At 38.8% G+C, this 19,696-nt stretch overlaps 4 protein-coding genes across 4 annotated transcripts; 1 reads left to right on the top strand and 3 right to left on the bottom strand.

Annotated features, from left to right (window-relative positions):
• Positions 1 to 89: 89 nt before the first annotated feature.
• On the bottom strand, positions 90 to 19,613 carry LOC100178230 (serine incorporator 5-like). Its single transcript, XM_002126321.5, has 2 exons — positions 19,602 to 19,613; positions 90 to 2,236 (listed from the first exon to the last, which is right to left on the bottom strand). The coding sequence occupies exon 2, from the start codon at positions 2,201 to 2,203 to the stop codon at positions 818 to 820; it is 1,386 nt and encodes a 461-aa protein (XP_002126357.1). The 5' UTR covers positions 2,204 to 2,236; positions 19,602 to 19,613; the 3' UTR covers positions 90 to 817.
• On the bottom strand, positions 5,043 to 7,072 carry LOC100184547 (trypsin delta/gamma-like protein CG30031). The gene is made up of 6 exons (XM_002126056.4): positions 6,962 to 7,072; positions 6,735 to 6,906; positions 6,495 to 6,663; positions 6,000 to 6,113; positions 5,690 to 5,803; positions 5,043 to 5,241 (listed from the first exon to the last, which is right to left on the bottom strand). The coding sequence occupies exons 1-6, from the start codon at positions 6,990 to 6,992 to the stop codon at positions 5,089 to 5,091; spliced, it is 753 nt and encodes a 250-aa protein (XP_002126092.1). The 5' UTR covers positions 6,993 to 7,072; the 3' UTR covers positions 5,043 to 5,088.
• Positions 9,036 to 18,868, top strand: LOC100183755 (transmembrane protease serine 9-like). The gene is made up of 12 exons (XM_026839932.1): positions 9,036 to 9,255; positions 9,311 to 9,482; positions 9,553 to 9,715; positions 9,794 to 9,907; positions 9,970 to 10,077; positions 10,133 to 10,283; positions 11,886 to 11,978; positions 12,039 to 12,210; positions 12,280 to 12,442; positions 18,328 to 18,441; positions 18,501 to 18,611; positions 18,668 to 18,868. The coding sequence occupies exons 1-12, from the start codon at positions 9,225 to 9,227 to the stop codon at positions 18,818 to 18,820; spliced, it is 1,545 nt and encodes a 514-aa protein (XP_026695733.1). The 5' UTR covers positions 9,036 to 9,224; the 3' UTR covers positions 18,821 to 18,868.
• On the bottom strand, positions 13,987 to 16,036 carry LOC108950840 (chymotrypsinogen A-like). The gene is made up of 6 exons (XM_018816965.2): positions 15,927 to 16,036; positions 15,700 to 15,871; positions 15,158 to 15,320; positions 14,745 to 14,858; positions 14,399 to 14,509; positions 13,987 to 14,193 (listed from the first exon to the last, which is right to left on the bottom strand). The coding sequence occupies exons 1-6, from the start codon at positions 15,955 to 15,957 to the stop codon at positions 14,041 to 14,043; spliced, it is 744 nt and encodes a 247-aa protein (XP_018672510.1). The 5' UTR covers positions 15,958 to 16,036; the 3' UTR covers positions 13,987 to 14,040.
• Positions 19,614 to 19,696: the final 83 nt, after the last annotated feature.

The following is a 19,696-nucleotide window of genomic DNA, read 5'->3' as shown; positions in this document are numbered from 1 at the left end:
CTTGTTTGCTAATATGCTAAATGTGTGTTTGCTTCATAGTTCGTATATTCTGTGTAATGGCTGTAAAGGCTTTAATTATGAAAACAAAATTAGCACAAAGGGTTATACCATTTATTATTTTTACAAAATAACTTTATAATTGCAAGTCACTGTACAATACGTTGGGCCACATAAAAGTAAATACATGCATTATTGGTGCGCCATAAAACGAGTATTTTAAATGTAAACTATGTTTTAATTATCAAAGTAAATAAATTGATTAGTTTTTAACTTTAAAAGGCATGGTTTTAAAATGAAATACCAATCGTTATTAGAAATATCAAAATAAGGGATTATTATTTAAGCTTCAGTTAAGAAGATTAAGGGTTAAAAATGGAAAAGGGGCAATATAACTTTCGGTTGGAATGCCTTTGCTTTAAGTGAAGTCACTTTCAATATAAAATACAGATTAATATGCACCACAAGTACAATAAACTGAATATATTTATAATGAATTTTACAACAGACTTCAAACCTTGAATGGCAGGGTTAGCAGGTCAACATTGGAATTTTCTACATTTCAGATAAGCATTGAAATAACCAATGAGACAAAGTTTATTTCAAATTTGTGTTGGTTAACTATCACTGCCTAACCTGCATTTGTAATCATACAACATGTTTTATTACACACATATGACATGCAACTTAAATTGGCGACCAAATAAAGCTTAATGTCTCAAATAAAATATTTGTAAGTTTGATTTATGAAACATACCTTGAAAGATGGTGTTGTTCATGCATTATAATGATACAAAGTCATTGATATAGCTTGTCAGCTCTAACTTGGGAAGTCTCGGTCAGGAAAGCAAGCAGGAGCTATTAAGGTCCACACATAGATTATAATAGCTGCCCAGGATGTGCTTATTTTCACCCACATTGCTGCATTATTCCCATTAACCAAACTGCTCTCCAATGTCTGCTGTACATCGGTAGGTGTGAACCAGTTGGTCAGCGTCATCATAACATAAAGCGTCGTCAGGAAAAATATAAAATGAAAGAAGGAGTAAGAGTATGAGACCGCATCCTCTTCGTCATCAATGACTTTCTGTCCTCCTCCCTCCTTACCTGATTCCACATCATCCATATCCCCTCCACCACAGCAGCAACAACATGAAGGTTCATCAACCGCGTTCCCTCTTAATGTCAATCTCTCTTGTTCAGAGGAAGAAGTCGTCCGTAGAGAAACGTAAATCACCACGATGAACACAAACACCAACCCAGTTACTATGGAGATTGTGTTGGATGTAGAATCTTGAGTGCCTTGGAAACAAGTTGTTAAGTTCATTGTTTGGACACCGTTTGTCAAAACAAGCCTGTTTTCCCCAGGATTGCTTGCAATTGCTGAGTATGTCAAGTAACTGACGTACACGGCAACTACTGCTGATTGTAAAAGACCAGATCTTGGCTGGTGCTTTTGAACTTTTGGAGATATAGCCAGGAAAGAAACAATAAAAACTAGAGCCCAATTCACCCCAATAAAGGCTTTGTTTATAGTGCATCCAATACTGTCAGTGTAGTATACGATCATAAGCACAAATCCAGTTATGCAAGCAGCATACATCAAAAATGTGCAGAGTGCTAATGCAACCATCCAGCCTTTGTTGTCCTCAGCTCCAGATAGCCAGCTTGCATTCCAGGTGTGAGCAAAGTCAACTAGAAGTATGAGCTGAAGTACTATGAAGAAAATCCCTCCGACCATGCCAATGTAAAGGATTGCTTGAATGAATGTTGTTGTGTTCGGAACAAAAAACATGCCAATGCAGGAGCCAGCAAGAATCAAAAACTTGAAAAACCAAAATCCATTCTGGATGCTGGCTCGGCAATCTGATGAGTTTTTTACACCAAAAGTTATGATCATTAAAAGAAAGAAAAAGCAAGCGGCCCCAAACATAAGTTTGTAGACAGCTTCCACTCCAATGATAGCTTCACAGTTGACTCCTGCAGATGCGCATATCTGATTGTAAAACCAAATGCTTTTCAAACTCTCCTGCACACTGGAGGACATCATTACACAACTGACTGCTGTGCATATCACCAAGTAGAACATGTACATAAGGCGAGTACCAGTTGAAGTTTTGATGCTTGGACAACATGCACAGCATAGTGAACATGCTGCTGAACCACAGCAACAGGCAACCTGCCCAACTAAGCAGGGAATACACATTTTAATGTATCAGGTGTACTAAATACCCTATATCTGAGATGTAAACAATTATATTACTTGAATTACTGAACATATTAAGTTATAAATAGTTTCACTACAATTATAATTTACCTTTTTAAAACAATCACTGTTGCTATTAAACCTATGTATTTACAAAACTATATTAATAATAAATTAATAATAACTTTTACTTGTTCTATAATGCGTTAGGTTCTATCTTTTTATTAATTTCTGTATATGAGAAAACAAACTAATGACAAGTTTCAGTGACAAAGAAACGCTAACGTTTGTTTTTAAAGAAGTTATAGTGTTACACAACTGCTAGGCAAACATTTAACAAAGGTTGCATCTTTGACGAAACAATTACAGTTCCCTGGTCAGCTGACATAACAATGGAAAGCACGTGACCTTTGGTGGAAATATAAAACAAGAGAGCTAGGGCATCACAAACACGATAAAACCTATTAACGTGACTGTTGCTCTGTGTATTTTAAGCGTAAAGTTACGATATTATATACTGATACTCTAAGTTTACTATTTTTTATCTTTTATGTGCATGATGCATACTACATGCATTTAATTACATGTTGGAAACGATCCAGGCGTTAACAGCTGATTTTTGTTTGATTTTTTTTTTAACTGACGGGTACCTCGCTAAACAGAAATCCGACTTTAGCAGAACAGTAACTACAAGCTCAGGTTTACAATTCAGTTTACATCGACGAAACGATGACGTGGCGGTACAGATAACAGTAAGAACAGCAAGCATTACTGGTCCCGGCTTCTGCCCTGCTGGCTCCGACTCCGTGCTTGTACATTAGGAGTAGGCTACACGACAGGGCTTATATATTGTCGAGAATGCAAAATGCGGGAAGAAGCATTACACACGAGAAGAACGTTATAACATTATACAGCAAGGCTCCGTATTGTCACAGAGCAAAGTCTCTCACCATTGTCCCAACAATGCGATTTCCTGATCAATGCGTTTGTGTGCGATTGTCATTGTTACATGTGGGAAGGGCAACGATTAAGTACCGTCCGCGTCGCGCCAGCTGGCAACTTTACACAACAGCACACTCAAGCGCTACATACATAGGCTGGTCCCACCGAAAAATGTCTTCATAGGCAGGCAATACGCGTGCATATAGTTTTCATTGTACCTCATCTTGAAATTGTTCGTAGCTACTACACTGTTTCACGACAGTTGCTACTTGCACTTTTCACGACAGTTTGGTAACTTCTGTTCACAATTCTGGTGAAAAAAATGTAATGACACAAATACGGTTGTAACACAATCTCTCTCGAATCTAGCCCTGAATCCCAATATCGTTTTCGTATCGTTACGTCATCGTCTAAGTTACTAGTAAAGGAGTTAATAAGTGTTAATCTGGTTCCAATTAATCCGTAAATGGACGAGGTACAGCATCTACAGTGTTTCTCAACCTTTTAAGCTTGCGGATCGGTAAAATATCGAAACAAATTTTGCGGACCTTGGGCACAACAGTTGTAGCATTGTGACGCACGATAAAATCCGAAGTAGTAGATAAACTCTATAGTCTATGTTAAGTGACAGTGCTGCAAACTACGGAACTGGCGAAGTTTTAAACCAATTACAAATTTGATGTTTTATTTTTTAACCAATGGACAAGACTTCAACATGTTGCATTTTGCAATTCTTTGTCTTTGCTTTATAAAATAGAACAGTAATTGCAGAGTCAAGTGTAACGATGAGGGAATTTTGATATTTATTTTATTATTAATGATAATTATCAGCGTGACGATTGAGTGTACAATAAAAGTTGATTATTTTTGTGAGGTTTATTATTGTGATAAGATATAACATTAGTAGAAAGCCATTTTTACGCACAGAAGTGCTTGGTTCTTAAAAAATCGCAATATTTAAACGAAAAACAGCACTCAGCAATAATAGAATGCTATGGCGTGGGCTCCGTAATGGCGGCGATTATGACGTCATTATGATTAAAGAGTAAAAAACAGAGAATTTCAAGTTTACTAACCAAAAACATAAAAAAACATGTTTAAAATATAAAAATAAAAACCAAAACGCATAACATTACCATAAACTGGTGTATTTAGCTGCAGTTTTGCATGTGAATTGCCGTGATTTTACTTTTTGGCTCACAATTTTAACACGTATACCCGGCAACGAAACTTAAGGTATCTTTGTAAAATTTGCCTAATATCGAAGTGACATTGAAGAAAACAATGCTGAGTTACTATTTATGGTCCTCTGCTTGAATTAGTAAGCTACCTTTTCTGCGTTCCGTGTCTTTATGAAATCGGAAAACGCGAACACCTTATCTGCTAGTACTTAAGCAGTTTGGAGCTGCATGTCCACTCATGTTGGATTATAAATGTAGTAAAGAATGGCTCTGTAGATTCGTAGGTATGGTCATATACTACTATGTAAACTAAGCTGATTGCTGCTAGTCTTAATCGCCAACGTAAAGAACCCTGTTAAACCACACTGTACGCCGAAAACCAGTCAAAATATTAATTTACTCCACATTAATTCCTAGATTTAATGTTATACAACAAGATTACATTAGAAATTATATTTTAAATGTTAAAACAACTGCTACAAGAACTAAATGAACACATGCCGACCATGCATTTGTATAGGCGATTCACGCTCTGTGGGCTCCGTAATGGCGGACACGAGCGCCGTTTCTTAACTTGGTCTATACTAACTTTGGGCACAGCATTTCATATTCTCGTTATCAACGTTAACATATCGATTGGTGGTTAGTTTGAAATTTAAGCGTAAAGCTATATATTGTTCTGATTGCGTACGAATGTACTAAGTGCATTACTAAAGTTTACTGTTTATCAACTTTTATTTGGTTCATACTACATGTATTCAATTACATGTTGGAAACGATCCAGCTGTTGACAGCTGAGTTCTTGGACCAGGCAGATGGGTAGCTGACAGAGCAACGAGATTGTCCCCATGAGGTGTTTCCTACCAACTTCCAGGTACCGTTGTCATTGACAGCGAGTGGGCCGCCAGAGTCACCCTGTAATATAACAATTTCTTGTTTATCTAAGTATTTCTATTTATGTCTTCGAATACGATAACGAACTAAATGAGAAAAAGTAAAGGGGGTTAGAAGAAGCGACAAACACGCTTCGGGTAAAAAAATACAAAGGGGTAATCCATCTAAACCAGACAAACATCGAAACAACAGTGAGGTATAATACAAAAAGTTAAATGTTTTAATATAAACAATTCCATAGAAATAAACTAGTTGTTTATGGCCTCCAGTTTCGAATGCAATGAATCAGTGTATCTGCGTTTATCCTCGCGTGACCGGGAAATAAACATGTTTATATACGGACTCTAGTAGCAATAACTTGAGTCTTAAACCCATAACCTCTGGGTTTCAGACAGGCGCTCTAAACAACTGTGCTACATCGCCGGACACAATTTTGAGTTAATATTACTAGTAACAGCAGAATATTTACTTGGCAAGCGCTGTTTCCAACCAAACCAGCGCATTGCATGGTGTCGGTGATGGTAAGGGATGCTCCCCAAACAGCAGAGCAGTCTGCCTGGGATACCAACTCAGTGTAGACAAACTGAAACAAGATTGTTATTAATGTTGGACATAGGTAATTTGGAATAGCTAATTATATTAACATAAACTTATTTAAAAATCTCCAAACATTTGGCTTTTACTAAGTTAAAAGTGTTGATATTGCCATAGTTGCCATCGCTTGACAGTAAAAATACGAAATAAAAAAACACATAATTTTATAGAACTCGTTGTTTTACCTGAAGTGTGCTTGGGATCTGTCCCGTTATTCCACCTGATGTCTTGCCCCATCCAGAGATCAAGGCTTCGGTACCTGCTGGGTATTCAACAGTTGCAAGTTCAATTGGTTCGACCTAAAAATACGGCTGATGTAAGTTTCTTGGTGTAATGAAAGCTGATAACCTTGAATATGCCTAAATGTACAACTATCACATAAAGGTCCCGCACCCGCTACTCTGGTTTATCAGTTCATTGTGACAGGAACCGTGCAAGTTGGTGTTTGATCCTTCACTCGATAAAAATGATATTGCAGTTGTTTATAAATGTCGCTGTTATGACTTTTACGAATACAAGATGGTTTTAAACACAAGCTAACGTGATTGGTTATTTTAGGCTGGAGTTTTTAAACAAGAAGCGCACAACCAATTGGAACACCGGTGTTACGTAAGAGAATACGAGAGAAGCGAAATGAGACCTGTTCGTATTAGCGGCGGACTGTATTCTTAGGAGATTACCTCATTAGCAATCAATTGAATTGGTGAAGAAACGGTAATGATGGAGTAATCGTGGTCGTATTGGCTGGCAAGGTTATATTGTGGGTGAGCAATCCAGCTAGAAACACCGTATTTGGTGGTTTCGGCATACTTTATGTTTCCAACTCCAACTTGAACGGTAAGCAGAACACTGTAAGATTACACAATGTAAGCCGGTTATGAAGCGTTTTGTTAAAACTTGTGGAATTAGTTTTAACTTACGATTGGACGCAGTGAGCTGCACACATGACTTTGGTGGAACTGATGACGGATCCTCCACAGAAGTGGCTGCCACTCTTCTGGAGGGATGCTTGCCATGGGGTAAGAGACATATCGGTAGCATCTTGACCGTTCACAATACGGTCTGCAGATTGGGCAGCGTGTGCGAGAAGCACTGCAAGAAAACACAAGGTAAATAAACCTCGCTGTCACATAACATTATAACTTACCGAGGGCACAGAGAGAGATAAAGACCTTCATCTTTGGAGAGTTCTGGATGTTCTTTGTAGTTGGAACAAGTAGATGATATTGCTGCTTGTTGTCGGGTATTTATACCGAATTCCAAACAGGTGTATGCCTTCCCATAGTTGTACGGGCCATTTAATTTATGAAAACGGCTGACCAGTTTCTCACGACCACACCCGTAGTTTTCTATTGTGTATATATAGTTCACTAACATTAAAGAAAGTGTAATGCGTTCAGTTAATTATTAAAGGAGTATCTCCATACAGCAATACATAAAAAATCCCAAAACAACAATAACTCACAAAGTTACTCGTGCCCGCTTACAAAGTTAAATTGCCCGCATAACTGGTAAGCTGACATGGGATGTAGGAAACAAAACACCCTTGTTATAACCGCTGTTATTTTCCATTCACAAGAGAATAAAGCAAGTTATATTTATTCATACACCCCGTAAAATGTCTTAGAGATTTATTTAAATACGTCCGTCGTTAATTATTTATTTGTATAGGAATTGGTCCTATACAAATTTATTTGTATAGGAATTGGTCCTATACAAATTTATTTGTATAGGAATTGGTCCTATACAAATTTATTTGTATATGAATTGGTCATATACAAATAACATATTTGTTTATCGAATATACCACGTTGACGAAGATCATATTATAGTTAAAAACACCTTTGTACCATAAGCAAGAAGAAAGTACAACTTCAGTTTAACGTCTGGCGCCGTGGCAAACTAATTAGCGCGCCTGCCTGTAACCATGAGGTAATGGGTTCAAGGCTCGACGCTGCTACTATTGTGGGGGTATGTGTCCTTGGGCAAGGCTCTTAATATCCAACCCAGTGGTCATTGATGGGCTGTCCAAATTATCAGTCATACATAAAAAATAAAAAAATCTAAAAACAATGATTACCCACAAAGTAACATACATAGTAAATTGTAAGCTGGCACGAGATGTTAAACCCGTGTTATAACGACTGTCGATTTCCGGCCACGCGAGGATTAAGTAAGTTACATTCAACTTAATAAAGTGCATGTTTTGTGTAATTTAGTCCTGCAAAACATATTTAAAACTTATGTTTAGCGCAAGTTCTCAATTTTTTTTACAAACAGTATCACATTTGGTATATGCGAAGTAATATAAAACGCTTTCGTAAGCGGGCACGAGGTGTATGAAACAGAACACCCGAGTTATAATGACTGTCGTTGCTTCGCCATGCGAAGGTAAATAAACTTAAACACCCGAGTTATAATGACTATTGTTGCCCCTACATGTGAAGGTAAATAAACTTAAACACCCGAGTTATAATGACTATCGTTGCCCCTCTATGCGAGGGTAAATAAATTTAATGTATTGTTAAGCGACATCATTTACGGAAAGATAAAACCTGATTTGTTTCAAACATCCGTTGTTGCAAGACTTATGTGAACATGTTCGTCAGTTTTGCAGCATTTGTTGCTTGTTGCTGCAAAACTTGTTTTCGCAATAGCCTGAAACACATGTTACTTTGACACGCTCAAATATCGAGCTATTTCCGTCAGCATCAATAAAGCAACAGCTGCGTTTTGGCTTAAGTGTTATCCATCTTATAATAGACCGCACAAACAAATGTAGTGCACCACCGTCATTGTTTTATGTTATAGGCAAGAGCTGATATTTTATATTTATAATTGGGAAATATGACAGATGGCAGCTTATGGCTCATGGCCCTGCAGAAGTGCTGCGCAAATTAAACTGCAACATACTACATAACTACTTTCTATTTTTACCATGCAATCAGATTATTCATGCTCTTACGCTTCGGGGTTATGCTACTTGATCGGTATATATAGTGCTTGGATATGTGTTTTGTAAAGGTACGTTATCACCGAAGCGCTATGGCTGCGTACCAATCTGTGTTTTATTAATACGCTGACAGATACTACGATTCCTTACAATTTCAATTTTCACCGTTGCGATTAACCTTATTTTACCATTAAAAATAAGTGTCTTAATTATTCTATATTTTAAATTTACTATTTTGCAGTTACGTTTTATTTCTTTCCCTATAATGTTATTCAAGGTCGAAGTAGTTACATATGAGAAAAATGTGGTAATGAAACATATGTTGTAATTAACCGTGAGAATGCGCACAGCTAAGGGAACGTATACACTTGTTTGGAACTCAATATAAATACCCAAAGCCAAGTAGCAATATCATCTACTTGTTCCAACTACAAAGAACATTCAGAACTCTCCAAAGATGAAGGTCTTTATCTCTCTCTGTGCCCTCGGTAAGTTAGAATGTTATGTGACAGCGAGGTTTATTTACCTTGTGTTTTCTTGCAGTGCTTCTCGCACACGCTGCCCAATCTGCCGACCGTATCGTCGGCGGTTCCGATGTTACCAGCACTACTTTTGCCCCATGGCAGGCTTCACTTCAAGTGAGTGGCAGCCACTTCTGTGGAGGATCCGTCATCAGTGCAACTCGCATCATGTGCGCAGCTCACTGCGTCCAATCGTAAGTTAAAAGAAGTTTATAAATGCATTGCAACCAAAGTTCATTAATTCTACTTATATCGCCATTGCAGCCCAGCCTCCAGCACAACTGTCGTAGTTGGAACCACTGACTACAGATTCCCTGGCCAATCCAGACAAGTTGTCGCTTGGGTTGCTCACCCCAGCTACAATTCCCAAACCATCGACTACGATTATTCCATGATCACAATCTCTGCTTTGAACCTTAACTCTGAAGTGCGTCGTTGCTGACTGCAACGCATTTCCATAAATTTTTCCAATGTACTTAGGTATTTATATTTATCAATTTACCAGGTTGCTGCCATCGTAGTTGCATCACAAGAATACGCCGCTGGAACCCAGGCTCTTATCACTGGATGGGGCAAGACATCCGGAGGAATCTTTGGACAAATCCCACACACACTTCAGGTTTTGAAACCCCAACAAACTAATATGTTTATACCACTAATATTACATTTCTTTCCATATAGTACGCTTACACCAGCTTGATCTCCCAAACTGAATGCAAAGCCACCTGGGGAAGCCAAGTAACCAATAGAATGCAATGCGCTAACAACAATTCCAACAGTGCTTGCAACGTGGGTTCTTTGATTTTCAAAGTGTGGAACAAATATAACGCGTTAAATTTACCAGGGTGACTCTGGTGGTCCACTTGCTGTCAATGACAACGGTACCTGGAAGTTGGTAGGAAACACCTCATGGGGCTCATCAGGCTGCGGTACATCTTACCCATCTGCCTGGTCCAAGAACTCAGCTGCCTACAGCTGGATCACGAGCCACATGTAAACGTAATGCGACAATAAGCATCCAACAATAAATAAAGTTGTTGACGAATATATTTGTATGGTTCTGTAGAAGGTGCAAGGTAGAAACAGTTTTTCATACTGAGATATACTGTCGCAAAATCTATTAAATAGTTTGCGTACTGGATAAAGGATTATACCCTATGAGTCATGAAAGAAGTTCATTAGGAATTATATGTGTTTACATCAAATGCACGTAATATACCTTCGTCGCAGAACTATTAGGTTACAAGGATTAACTATGGAACTGATTTTCGTGCTTTCTATAAACAACCATTGAGTAAAGTAAACCAACAAACTGTGGAACTTGTTTACCCACAGAGCACTACTTCGTGCGGCTGCTTTCGCCGATCCTGATGCAGTAGATCGCTGATATGCAGCAGTCAGGTTAAATACAAGCGTATTGCATTAGGTTGATACTAGCCACCACGACTACATAGTAGAGTGGAATGAATTTTACGCACTTATTGCCTCCTATATTTCAAAAATCAATATATATATATATGACGGTTTTTGGTGATATCATGAACTTGTCTACCTATGTTAATTAACACACAATTTTCCACTTCACCCCGTGTCCCTTGTTTCTTTCATTTGACTACACAAAATTTAAACAAGTGGTGAACCTACGTCGCATCTTTACTAGAACGTACTTGACACAGATACAGTGTGGTCAGGTCATATAATAATTTGTATATGCGTAACGTTTCGAGTTCGCTATAAAAAAGATTAACCTCAATGCAAACTATGACTGCTGCTTCCACCCCAGCAAGCAACATAAAGCCCACCGACTACTGTGATTACAAGCAGACTGCACGAATGCTAAATAAACATAATGGAGGCTCTAATGATACTTGGAGCCTACAAAATCTGTTTCATCAACCACACGCGAACAACAAATTCCAAAAAACAATACCTTTAAAAACATATTGGCATTTAGTGTAAAAGCACAATCTTCAGAATAGTAAACAAAAAAGCATCACAAATACAACGCTAAATGTGTCAGAGTGCAGGAGATAAAAATATACACGTCTCGTACGGCGCCGTGGCAAAGTGGTTAGCGCGCCTCTAGGCTTGTCCCTGATACAATTGCTAACACATGTTTCCTTAGGCAAGACACTTAACGACAATTGCTCCAACCCAGTGGTCATTAATAGGTTGTCCAAATTATCAGCATTTACAAAACAGAAAAACTGCAAAAAAATAATCACTTACAAAGTAACATACATGGTAACTCGTAAGCGGGCACGAGGTGTATGAACATCCGTGTTATATAACGACTGTCGTTTTTCCACCACGCTTAGGATAAAGTTAGTTAATTCACACTCCGTACTTAATTCTGTGGCGTTAAAAAACAACTTTGTTAATATACTATTGGGATTATTGTCCCGCATTAGCAGATTGCCAATGTTGTTTTATTTTATTTTCACACCGGAATCTATAATACTTTACACAGCGTATATAAGTTAAAGAACGCGTACAAGGTACCGTGAGAAACAGACCACAGGTTCACCCGGTCAAGATATTATTAACCGCAACTATGGGAAGGCATACACCTGTTTGGAATTATGTATAAATACCAGACAACAAGCAGCAATATCATCTACTTGTTCCAACTACAAAGAACATCCAGAACTCTCCAAAGATGAAGGTCTTTATCTCTCTCTGTGCCCTCGGTAAGTTATAACGTTATGTGACAGTGAGGTTTATTTAGCCTATCTTGTGTTTTCTTGCAGTGCTTCTCGCACACGCTGCCCAATCTGCAGACCGTATTGTAGACGGTGCTGATGTCACCAGCACTACTTTTGTCCCATGGCAAGTTTCCCTCCAGAAGAGCGGCAGCCACTTCTGTGGAGGATCCGTCATCAGCGCAACTCGCATCATGTGCGCAGCTCACTGCGTCCAAACGTAAGTTTAAAAAGTTTATAAAAGCATTGCAACCAAAGTTCATTAATTCCACTTATATCGCCATTGCAGCCCAGCATCCAGCACAACTGTCGTAGTTGGAACCACTGACTACAGATACCCTGGCCAATCCAGAACTGCTCTCAGTTGGCTCCGTCACCCAAGCTACAACTCCCAAACCATCGATTACGATTATTCCATGATCACAGTCTCTGCTTTGACCCTTAACTCTGACGTGAGTTATATTTCTCGTGGTTATGTTCCCAATAAAAGGTAAATGAACATTTATTTCGTATAGGTTGCTGCCATCGAAGTTGCATCGCAAGAATACGCCGCTGGAACCCAGGCTCTTATCTCTGGATGGGGCAAGACATCCGGAGGAATCTTTGGACAAATCCCACACACACTTCAGGTTTTGAAACCCCAACAAACCAATATGTTTATACCACTAATATTACGTTTCTTTCCACAGTTCGCTTACACTGACTTGATCTCCCAACTTCAATGCAAAGCCACCTGGGGAAACCAAGTAACCGATAGAATGCAATGCGCTGGAGGAGCAAACCTTAACAGTGCTTGCAACGTAAGTGCTTTGGTTTTAAGTGTGTGGAGCAAATATAACGTATTTCATTTACCAGGGTGACTCTGGCGGCCCAATCGCTGTCAATGACAACGGTACCTGGAAGTTGGTAGGAAACACCTCATGGGGCTCATCAAGCTGCGGTACATCTTACCCATCTGCCTGGTCCAAGAACTCAGCCGTCTACAGCTGGATCCAATCGAACATGTAAACGCATGGTGACCATGTAGAAATAAATGCATAACCTTACAATTGCCTCTCTTGAAAAATTTCTTATAGGAGGGTAAATTCGAATAAAGACAGGGGTTTTGCTGAGTTGAATATTCGTTACACTGATTAGAGGGCGCGTACACACAAACTCAGTTTATTTGTACATCGTAACTAAAGGTTATCAGATTCTACAACTTTAATATCGAGTTCGATGGTTAACACCACTACCATTGTATGCATGTGTGCGTCTTCCTAACGGACATTGCCTTAAACCAAATATACTTTTTTGTGGGTGCGCAGATCAAATCCTTATCGCCTACCCGTGTCAAATGACGAAAATTTGCCGCCCTTACGCATGTTAAAGCAGCGCTTACCTTTCCCCTACTGTGCTGGAACGAAAATGATAGGTTTGAACTTGGTCATAAGATAAGTTATAGTAGCTCGGCAAACTATCATTTGCAAATATAATATATTTGGTCAGATAGACAGGATGCAACATTATTGTCAATTATGGGACTAATTCAGCACGAGCGCAACAGAACGGCGTTTCAGAAGCTTGATTAAAATAACATTTTAAACCTAGATTGCAATGAATTCAGTTGCTTTGTTATCTTAACAAACTAATTGTTTCGGGAACTCCGGCCTTTTCAATCTAGCCCCGAACTTATATACGTTATATATCTAGCAGCAATGACCACATTTAACTGCTATCCTGATTTAAAAAGACAACCACCCACAAAGCTATATAGGGCCTACGGGATAACTCGTAACCGAGCACGAGATGTAGAAACAGGACACCGGGATTATAACAATTACAATTGCCCCGCCACGCGAGAATAAACAAGTTACATATATTTGGGAAGGTTTAAATGCCACTGTTCGTAGAGTTGACCTATACTCTATACTGTTTAGCTTTTAGTCGTAAAAGCTGTTGAATGCCAACACATTATATTTCGGAAGTATACGGTCTTTAAAATAACCATGCAATATTTTATTGTTTTTTTTTATTTATGAATGCGGCGGATAGGTTCCGATATCAACATTTACATGTTCGATTGGATCCAGCTGTAGACCGCTGAGTTCTTGGACCAAGCGGATGGGATGCTGGTTGTGCAACCTGATGAACCCCATGAGGTGTTTCCTACCAACTTCCAGGTACCGTTGTCATTGACAGCAAGTGGACCGCCGGAGTCACCCTGTAAATTAAACAGTTTCCTGTTAATCTAAGTGAGTCACAACATAGAATTTTGATCTCTCGAAGCCGTTTATTGCCTTCGTGATAAACTTCGTAGGCCTTGTTTACCAAAAAAGCCCTGTATACCAAAAGCTGTGTATACCAAAAGGCATTCTACACCATCTAACATTTATAAATTGTAGCAGATTATTGGTGAAGTTACTCACATTACATCCGCTGTTGCCTTGTCCTCCAGCGCACTGCATTCTGTCAGTAATCTGAGTGTATCCCCATTGAGCTCTGCAGTCTGCTACGGAAACCAATGGAGTGTAGGCGAACTGAAAAATAATAAAAGTAGCAAAATTGCTATTTTCTATAGATTTTCTTAAACTGACAGATGTTTTAGCCCTTGTGTGTCACTTGAGCCTGTAGTACTGTGGGTAAGAAAAATAACAATGCTCATTTAGAGTCGCTGAGCTACGGTTATATACTTTTGTAAATATTCTTTATTTACTACTAAATGTGAAGTAAAAAGAGGATGAAAACATGTTCCATCTCTACTTTTAACAATACCTGAAGTGTGTTTGGGATTTGTCCCAAAATTCCTCCAGATGTCTTGCCCCATCCAGTGATAAGAGCCTGGGTTCCAGCGGCGTATTCTTGTGATGCAACTTCGATGGCAGCAACCTGAAAGAACAGTGAATTCAATTCGACTTTAAAAATACTTTTGATTGATTTAACTAAATATTTGCGAATGTAGTAACTCGTATACAGGGACGAATTGCAGTAAAGCAATACCCGTGTTTTAACGACTGTCGCTGCCCTCGACGCAAGGATAACTAACCTAAACTTTAACTTCAATTACAATATATAATATGATAAAAATTTAATATCATTTTCATTCATTCATCATACTTACTCTAGCCTGCAAAATGGCCAACGATTGGAAATTGTTAAGAGAGCACAATAATTACATAACAACTCACGTCAGAGTTAAGAGTCAAAGCAGAGACTGTGATCATGGAATAATCGTAATCAATGGTTCGGGAGTTGTAGCTTGGGTGACGGAGCCAACTGAGAGCAGTTCTGGATTGGCCAGGGTATCTGTAGTCAGTGGTTCCAACTACGACAGTTGTGCTGGATGCTGGGCTGCAATGGCGATATAAGTATAATTAATGAATCTTGGTTGTAATATATTTTTGAATGAATGAATGTATTTATTCTCGCGTGGCCGGAAAACGACAGTCGTTATCACACGGGTTTAACACCTCGTGCCAGCTTACGACTTACCATGTATGTTACTTTGTGAGTGATTATTTTTTTAGGATTTTTTTATATAGGCTATGGCTGAAAATTTGTACAACTCATTAGTGACCATTGGGTTGGAGCAATTGCCGTTAAGTGTCTTGCCCTCGGACAAATACGCCAACAACGGCAGCAGCTTCGAGCCTTAAACCCATTATACCTCTGGGTTACAGGCAAGCGCGCTAACCACTATGCCACGGCGCCATAAACCCCCCTAACTTACGTTTGGACGCAGTGAGCTGCGCACATGATGCGAGTTGCACTGATGACGGATCCTCCACAGAAGTGGCTGCCGCTCTTCTGGAGGGAAACTTGCCATGGTGCAAAAGTAGTGCTGGTAACGTCTTCACCGCTAACAATACGGTCTGCAGATTGAGCAGCGTGTGCGAGAAGCACTGCAAGAAAACACAAGATAAATAAACCTCGCTGTCACATAACATTATAACTTACCGAGGGCACAGAGAGATATAAAGACCTTCATCTTTGGAGAGTTCTGGATGTTCTTTGTAGTTGGAACAAGTAGATGATAATGTTGCTTGTTGTCGGGTATTTATTCATAATTCCAAACAGGTGTATGCCTTCCCATAGTTGCGGTTAATAATATCTTGAGTCGGTCACCGTATGTCCTGTTTCCCACGACTTTACGCAGCTTACATACGTAGATGAAGGTTGTATAACTTCGCGGGACTACGACAGTCGATATACGAGTTACCACATAAGCATCTTTGTGAATGACTTATTTTTGGAATGGCTAATAATTTTTAATCCATTAATGACGACTAAGTAGGCGCAGTTGTCGTGTTTTGCTCAAGAACGCACTCGCCCACAGTGGTCGTAATTTCAAACCTCCAAGTTACTTCAACCCATAAGTTATGGGCAAGTGGCAAGCGCGCTACAATCACTGTGCCACGTCACATTAACACTTTGAATGTTTTGAATGCATGTATATAAACGTTGGTATACCTCGCGGCAGCAATAATTTACATAACAGACCTTTAAAACAACCGAAACCCTGTTCATCTACGGTTACTACTTGTTGTACAATCGGGGTGGTATGTCCTTCTATAACTATTGCGACAACGACCGACTAGTCTCAGAGACGAGAATAATCGTACCCGACAAGCATCGGTTCTTTCATTAGGGGAAGCCCGTAAAAAGCGAAAAACGCGCGGAAACTGTGTTAATGAAATATTTTTGAAATACGTTAACATGTTGTAGCACGTATACGAATATAATGCATGACAAACATGACTACTGCATGCACATTACACAACACATTATTAACAACATGAATCAGTAAATGTATTAATTATCGACTAAAACAGATATAATTTCAGGTTTTAAAGAAACCGGCTGAAAATATGGAAACACCCATGCTGGTAGATTTTACGAGGTACTGGAAGTTAGCAACTCATCAGAAAAGTACGGCAATACTGTTCTTGAGAACTAAGCTACCTATACTATTTAAATCGGTAGACTATTTTCTTTAGTGTAAGTTATAGTAATTTGTATTGATAGCCATGGCGTGGTTGGTAGTTTAGATAGTTGGTGGTGGTAGTGCTATGTCGTTGGTTCACCACAGCGCGTTTGCTTACCCAACATTTTATTAGAAGTTGGTCTGAATTATGCACTACATTTAAAACAATTTTTTGTAAGCATGCAATAAATGGTTAAAGTTAAACGATTAGGCTATACTGACCAAATACTGTGTGAATCAATGTAGTAGAGAACCGCTTTAAGTTGAAAACCCATAAAAGTTAAGAAGTATCGGTGTAGAAACATTTGTTTTAAATTTGAAAAATTGTTTTAAATTTGTATCTGACAAGACATGTATTTTATTTATCTCATATGTGACGCTTAGCTTGCAAGCTATCTACGTCTTTATGTGTCTGGATAAAGTAAACACTAAAGTACAACTATCTATTTTAATTAAGTCAAGTCATTGTATTTATGTTTAAACAACAACCCTGGGAAAGTTAAAGCTGTTAAAACGTAAATTTAAAGATATTTGTATGTTTGCTTTAGGTTTACAATTAGATCTATGCAATTAAAAAAATGTCAGTAATTAAATATAGTCACTGCGTGGAAAAGTGAACATATGGTAGCATCGTAAAAAAGTGTTTGCCATGTGACTGGCAAATAAGGATGCGACTGTGAGAAAGATAACATCTGTAGTCGGAAATTCTGTATAAATACCCAAAGCCAAGTAGCAATGGCATCTACTTGTTCCAACTACAAAGAACATCCAGAACTCTCCAAAGATGAAGGTCTTTATCTCCCTCTGTGCCCTCGGTAAGTTATAATGGTATGTGACAGTGAGGTTTATTTATCTTGTGTTTTCTTGCAGTGCTTCTCGCACACGCTGCTCAATCTGCAGACCGTATTGTGAACGGTGCTGATGTTACCAGCACTAGTTTTGCACCATGGCAAGTTTCCCTCCAAAAGAGTGGCAGCCACTTCTGTGGAGGATCCGTCATCAGTGCAACTCGCATCATGTGCGCAGCTCACTGCGTCCAAACGTAAGTTGCATTATCATAGCAAATTTTGCTCACACACAACTTATAAAACTATTATACCCAACAACCATTAATTACACTTTTATTATTGCAGCATAGCGTCCAGCACAACTGTTGTAGCTGGAACCGTCAACTGGAAAAAGCCTGGCCAATCTAGACAAGTTCAAGCTTGGATTTCTCACCCAAGCTACAGCTCCCAAACCATCGACTACGATTATTCCATGATCACTATCTCTGCTTTGAACCTTAACTCTGCAGTAAGTCGTTGCTGACTGCAATGCATTTCTATAAATTTTCCCAATGTACTTAGGTATTTATATTTATTAATTTACCAGGTTGCTGCCATCGAAGTTGCATCACAAGAATACGCCGCTGGAACCCAGGCTCTTATCACTGGATGGGGCAAGACATCCGGAGGAATCTTTGGACAAATCCCAGATAACCTTCAGGTTTAAAACCCTAATAAACCAATATATTTATACCACTAATATTATGTTTCTTTCCACAGTTCGCTTACACTGACTTGATCTCCCAACTCCAATGCAAAGCAAGCTGGGGAAACCAAGTAACCGATAGAATGCAATGCGCTGGAGGAGTTGGCGTGAACAGTGGTTGCCAAGTGAGCTTTTGAATGCTTATAGTGTGGCGATGAAACCTAATGTGTTTAATTTACAGGGTGACTCCGGCGGCCCACTCGCTGTCAATGACAACGGTACCTGGAAGTTGGTAGGAAACACCTCATGGGGTTCATCTAACTGTAATATTGCCGTACCATCCGCATGGTCCAAGAACTCAGCTGCCTACAGCTGGATCATGAGCCACATGTAAACGTAATGTGACAATAAGCATCCAACAATAAATAAAGTTGTTGCCGAATATATTTGTATGGTTCTTCATAAGTGTGAGGCATAGAAAGTAGGTCGCTATTAGTTTAGTTATTACAGAGTATTGCTTGATACTGCTGCTTTACAAAGTAGGCTACTTTGAAAGTTTAGGATCAAAATTGTTTCCTTAGTGAGAGTAAAGGTGGTTACCCATCTTAAAAATTGAGTGAATTTGCGAAATGTCAAATTGTAAAATATGATTATTAAGATATGAATTGGTTTCACCCTTATACAATTTTAACTTAGTCCTTTGCAAATCAACATACATACGGTTGCACAGCCTTGTTTTTTTCGACACTTTTACCCAAGTAGTTTTTACTTGTAAAACATGTTTCCATTCTCTTGGTTGTTTTAATTAATCTGATCTTCATTATCACATTCAAACAGACAAATAACAATTATATTGTGTATTTTTAGGCAAAGCACTTCAACACCCAGACTACACAATATAAGTATGAATTATTGAGTAAAAACATATTTATCCTCGCATCGCGGGGCAACGGCAGCTGGTATAACACAACTACAAGTATTTTGTTTCACACACCTCAAGCCCGCTTACGAGTTAACTTTGTTGTTGTTTTTTTTGTATATAACTGATAATTTAGACAGCCAAATAGTGACCACTGGGTTGCAGAACGACATATATTAGTACCAGTGCTGAGAGCATCAAACCCTAGTCCTCTGTTATGATACAATTGCCTAAACCACTACAGCGCCGGAACTACTTTATTCAAATACAGATAATTTTAATATATTTTGCAGTGTCTTAAATATATCCCTCGTTTTCCTGCATCTATTTACATTATTTACATATTGTAGT

This window comes from Ciona intestinalis, unplaced genomic scaffold (genome assembly GCF_000224145.3).
Source record: "Ciona intestinalis unplaced genomic scaffold, KH HT001073.1, whole genome shotgun sequence".
In the NCBI taxonomy this organism is placed as follows: domain Eukaryota; kingdom Metazoa; phylum Chordata; class Ascidiacea; order Phlebobranchia; family Cionidae; genus Ciona; species Ciona intestinalis.
The sequence above is the reverse complement of the archived record's forward strand: the minus strand, read 5'-3'. Positions and strand labels throughout refer to the sequence as shown.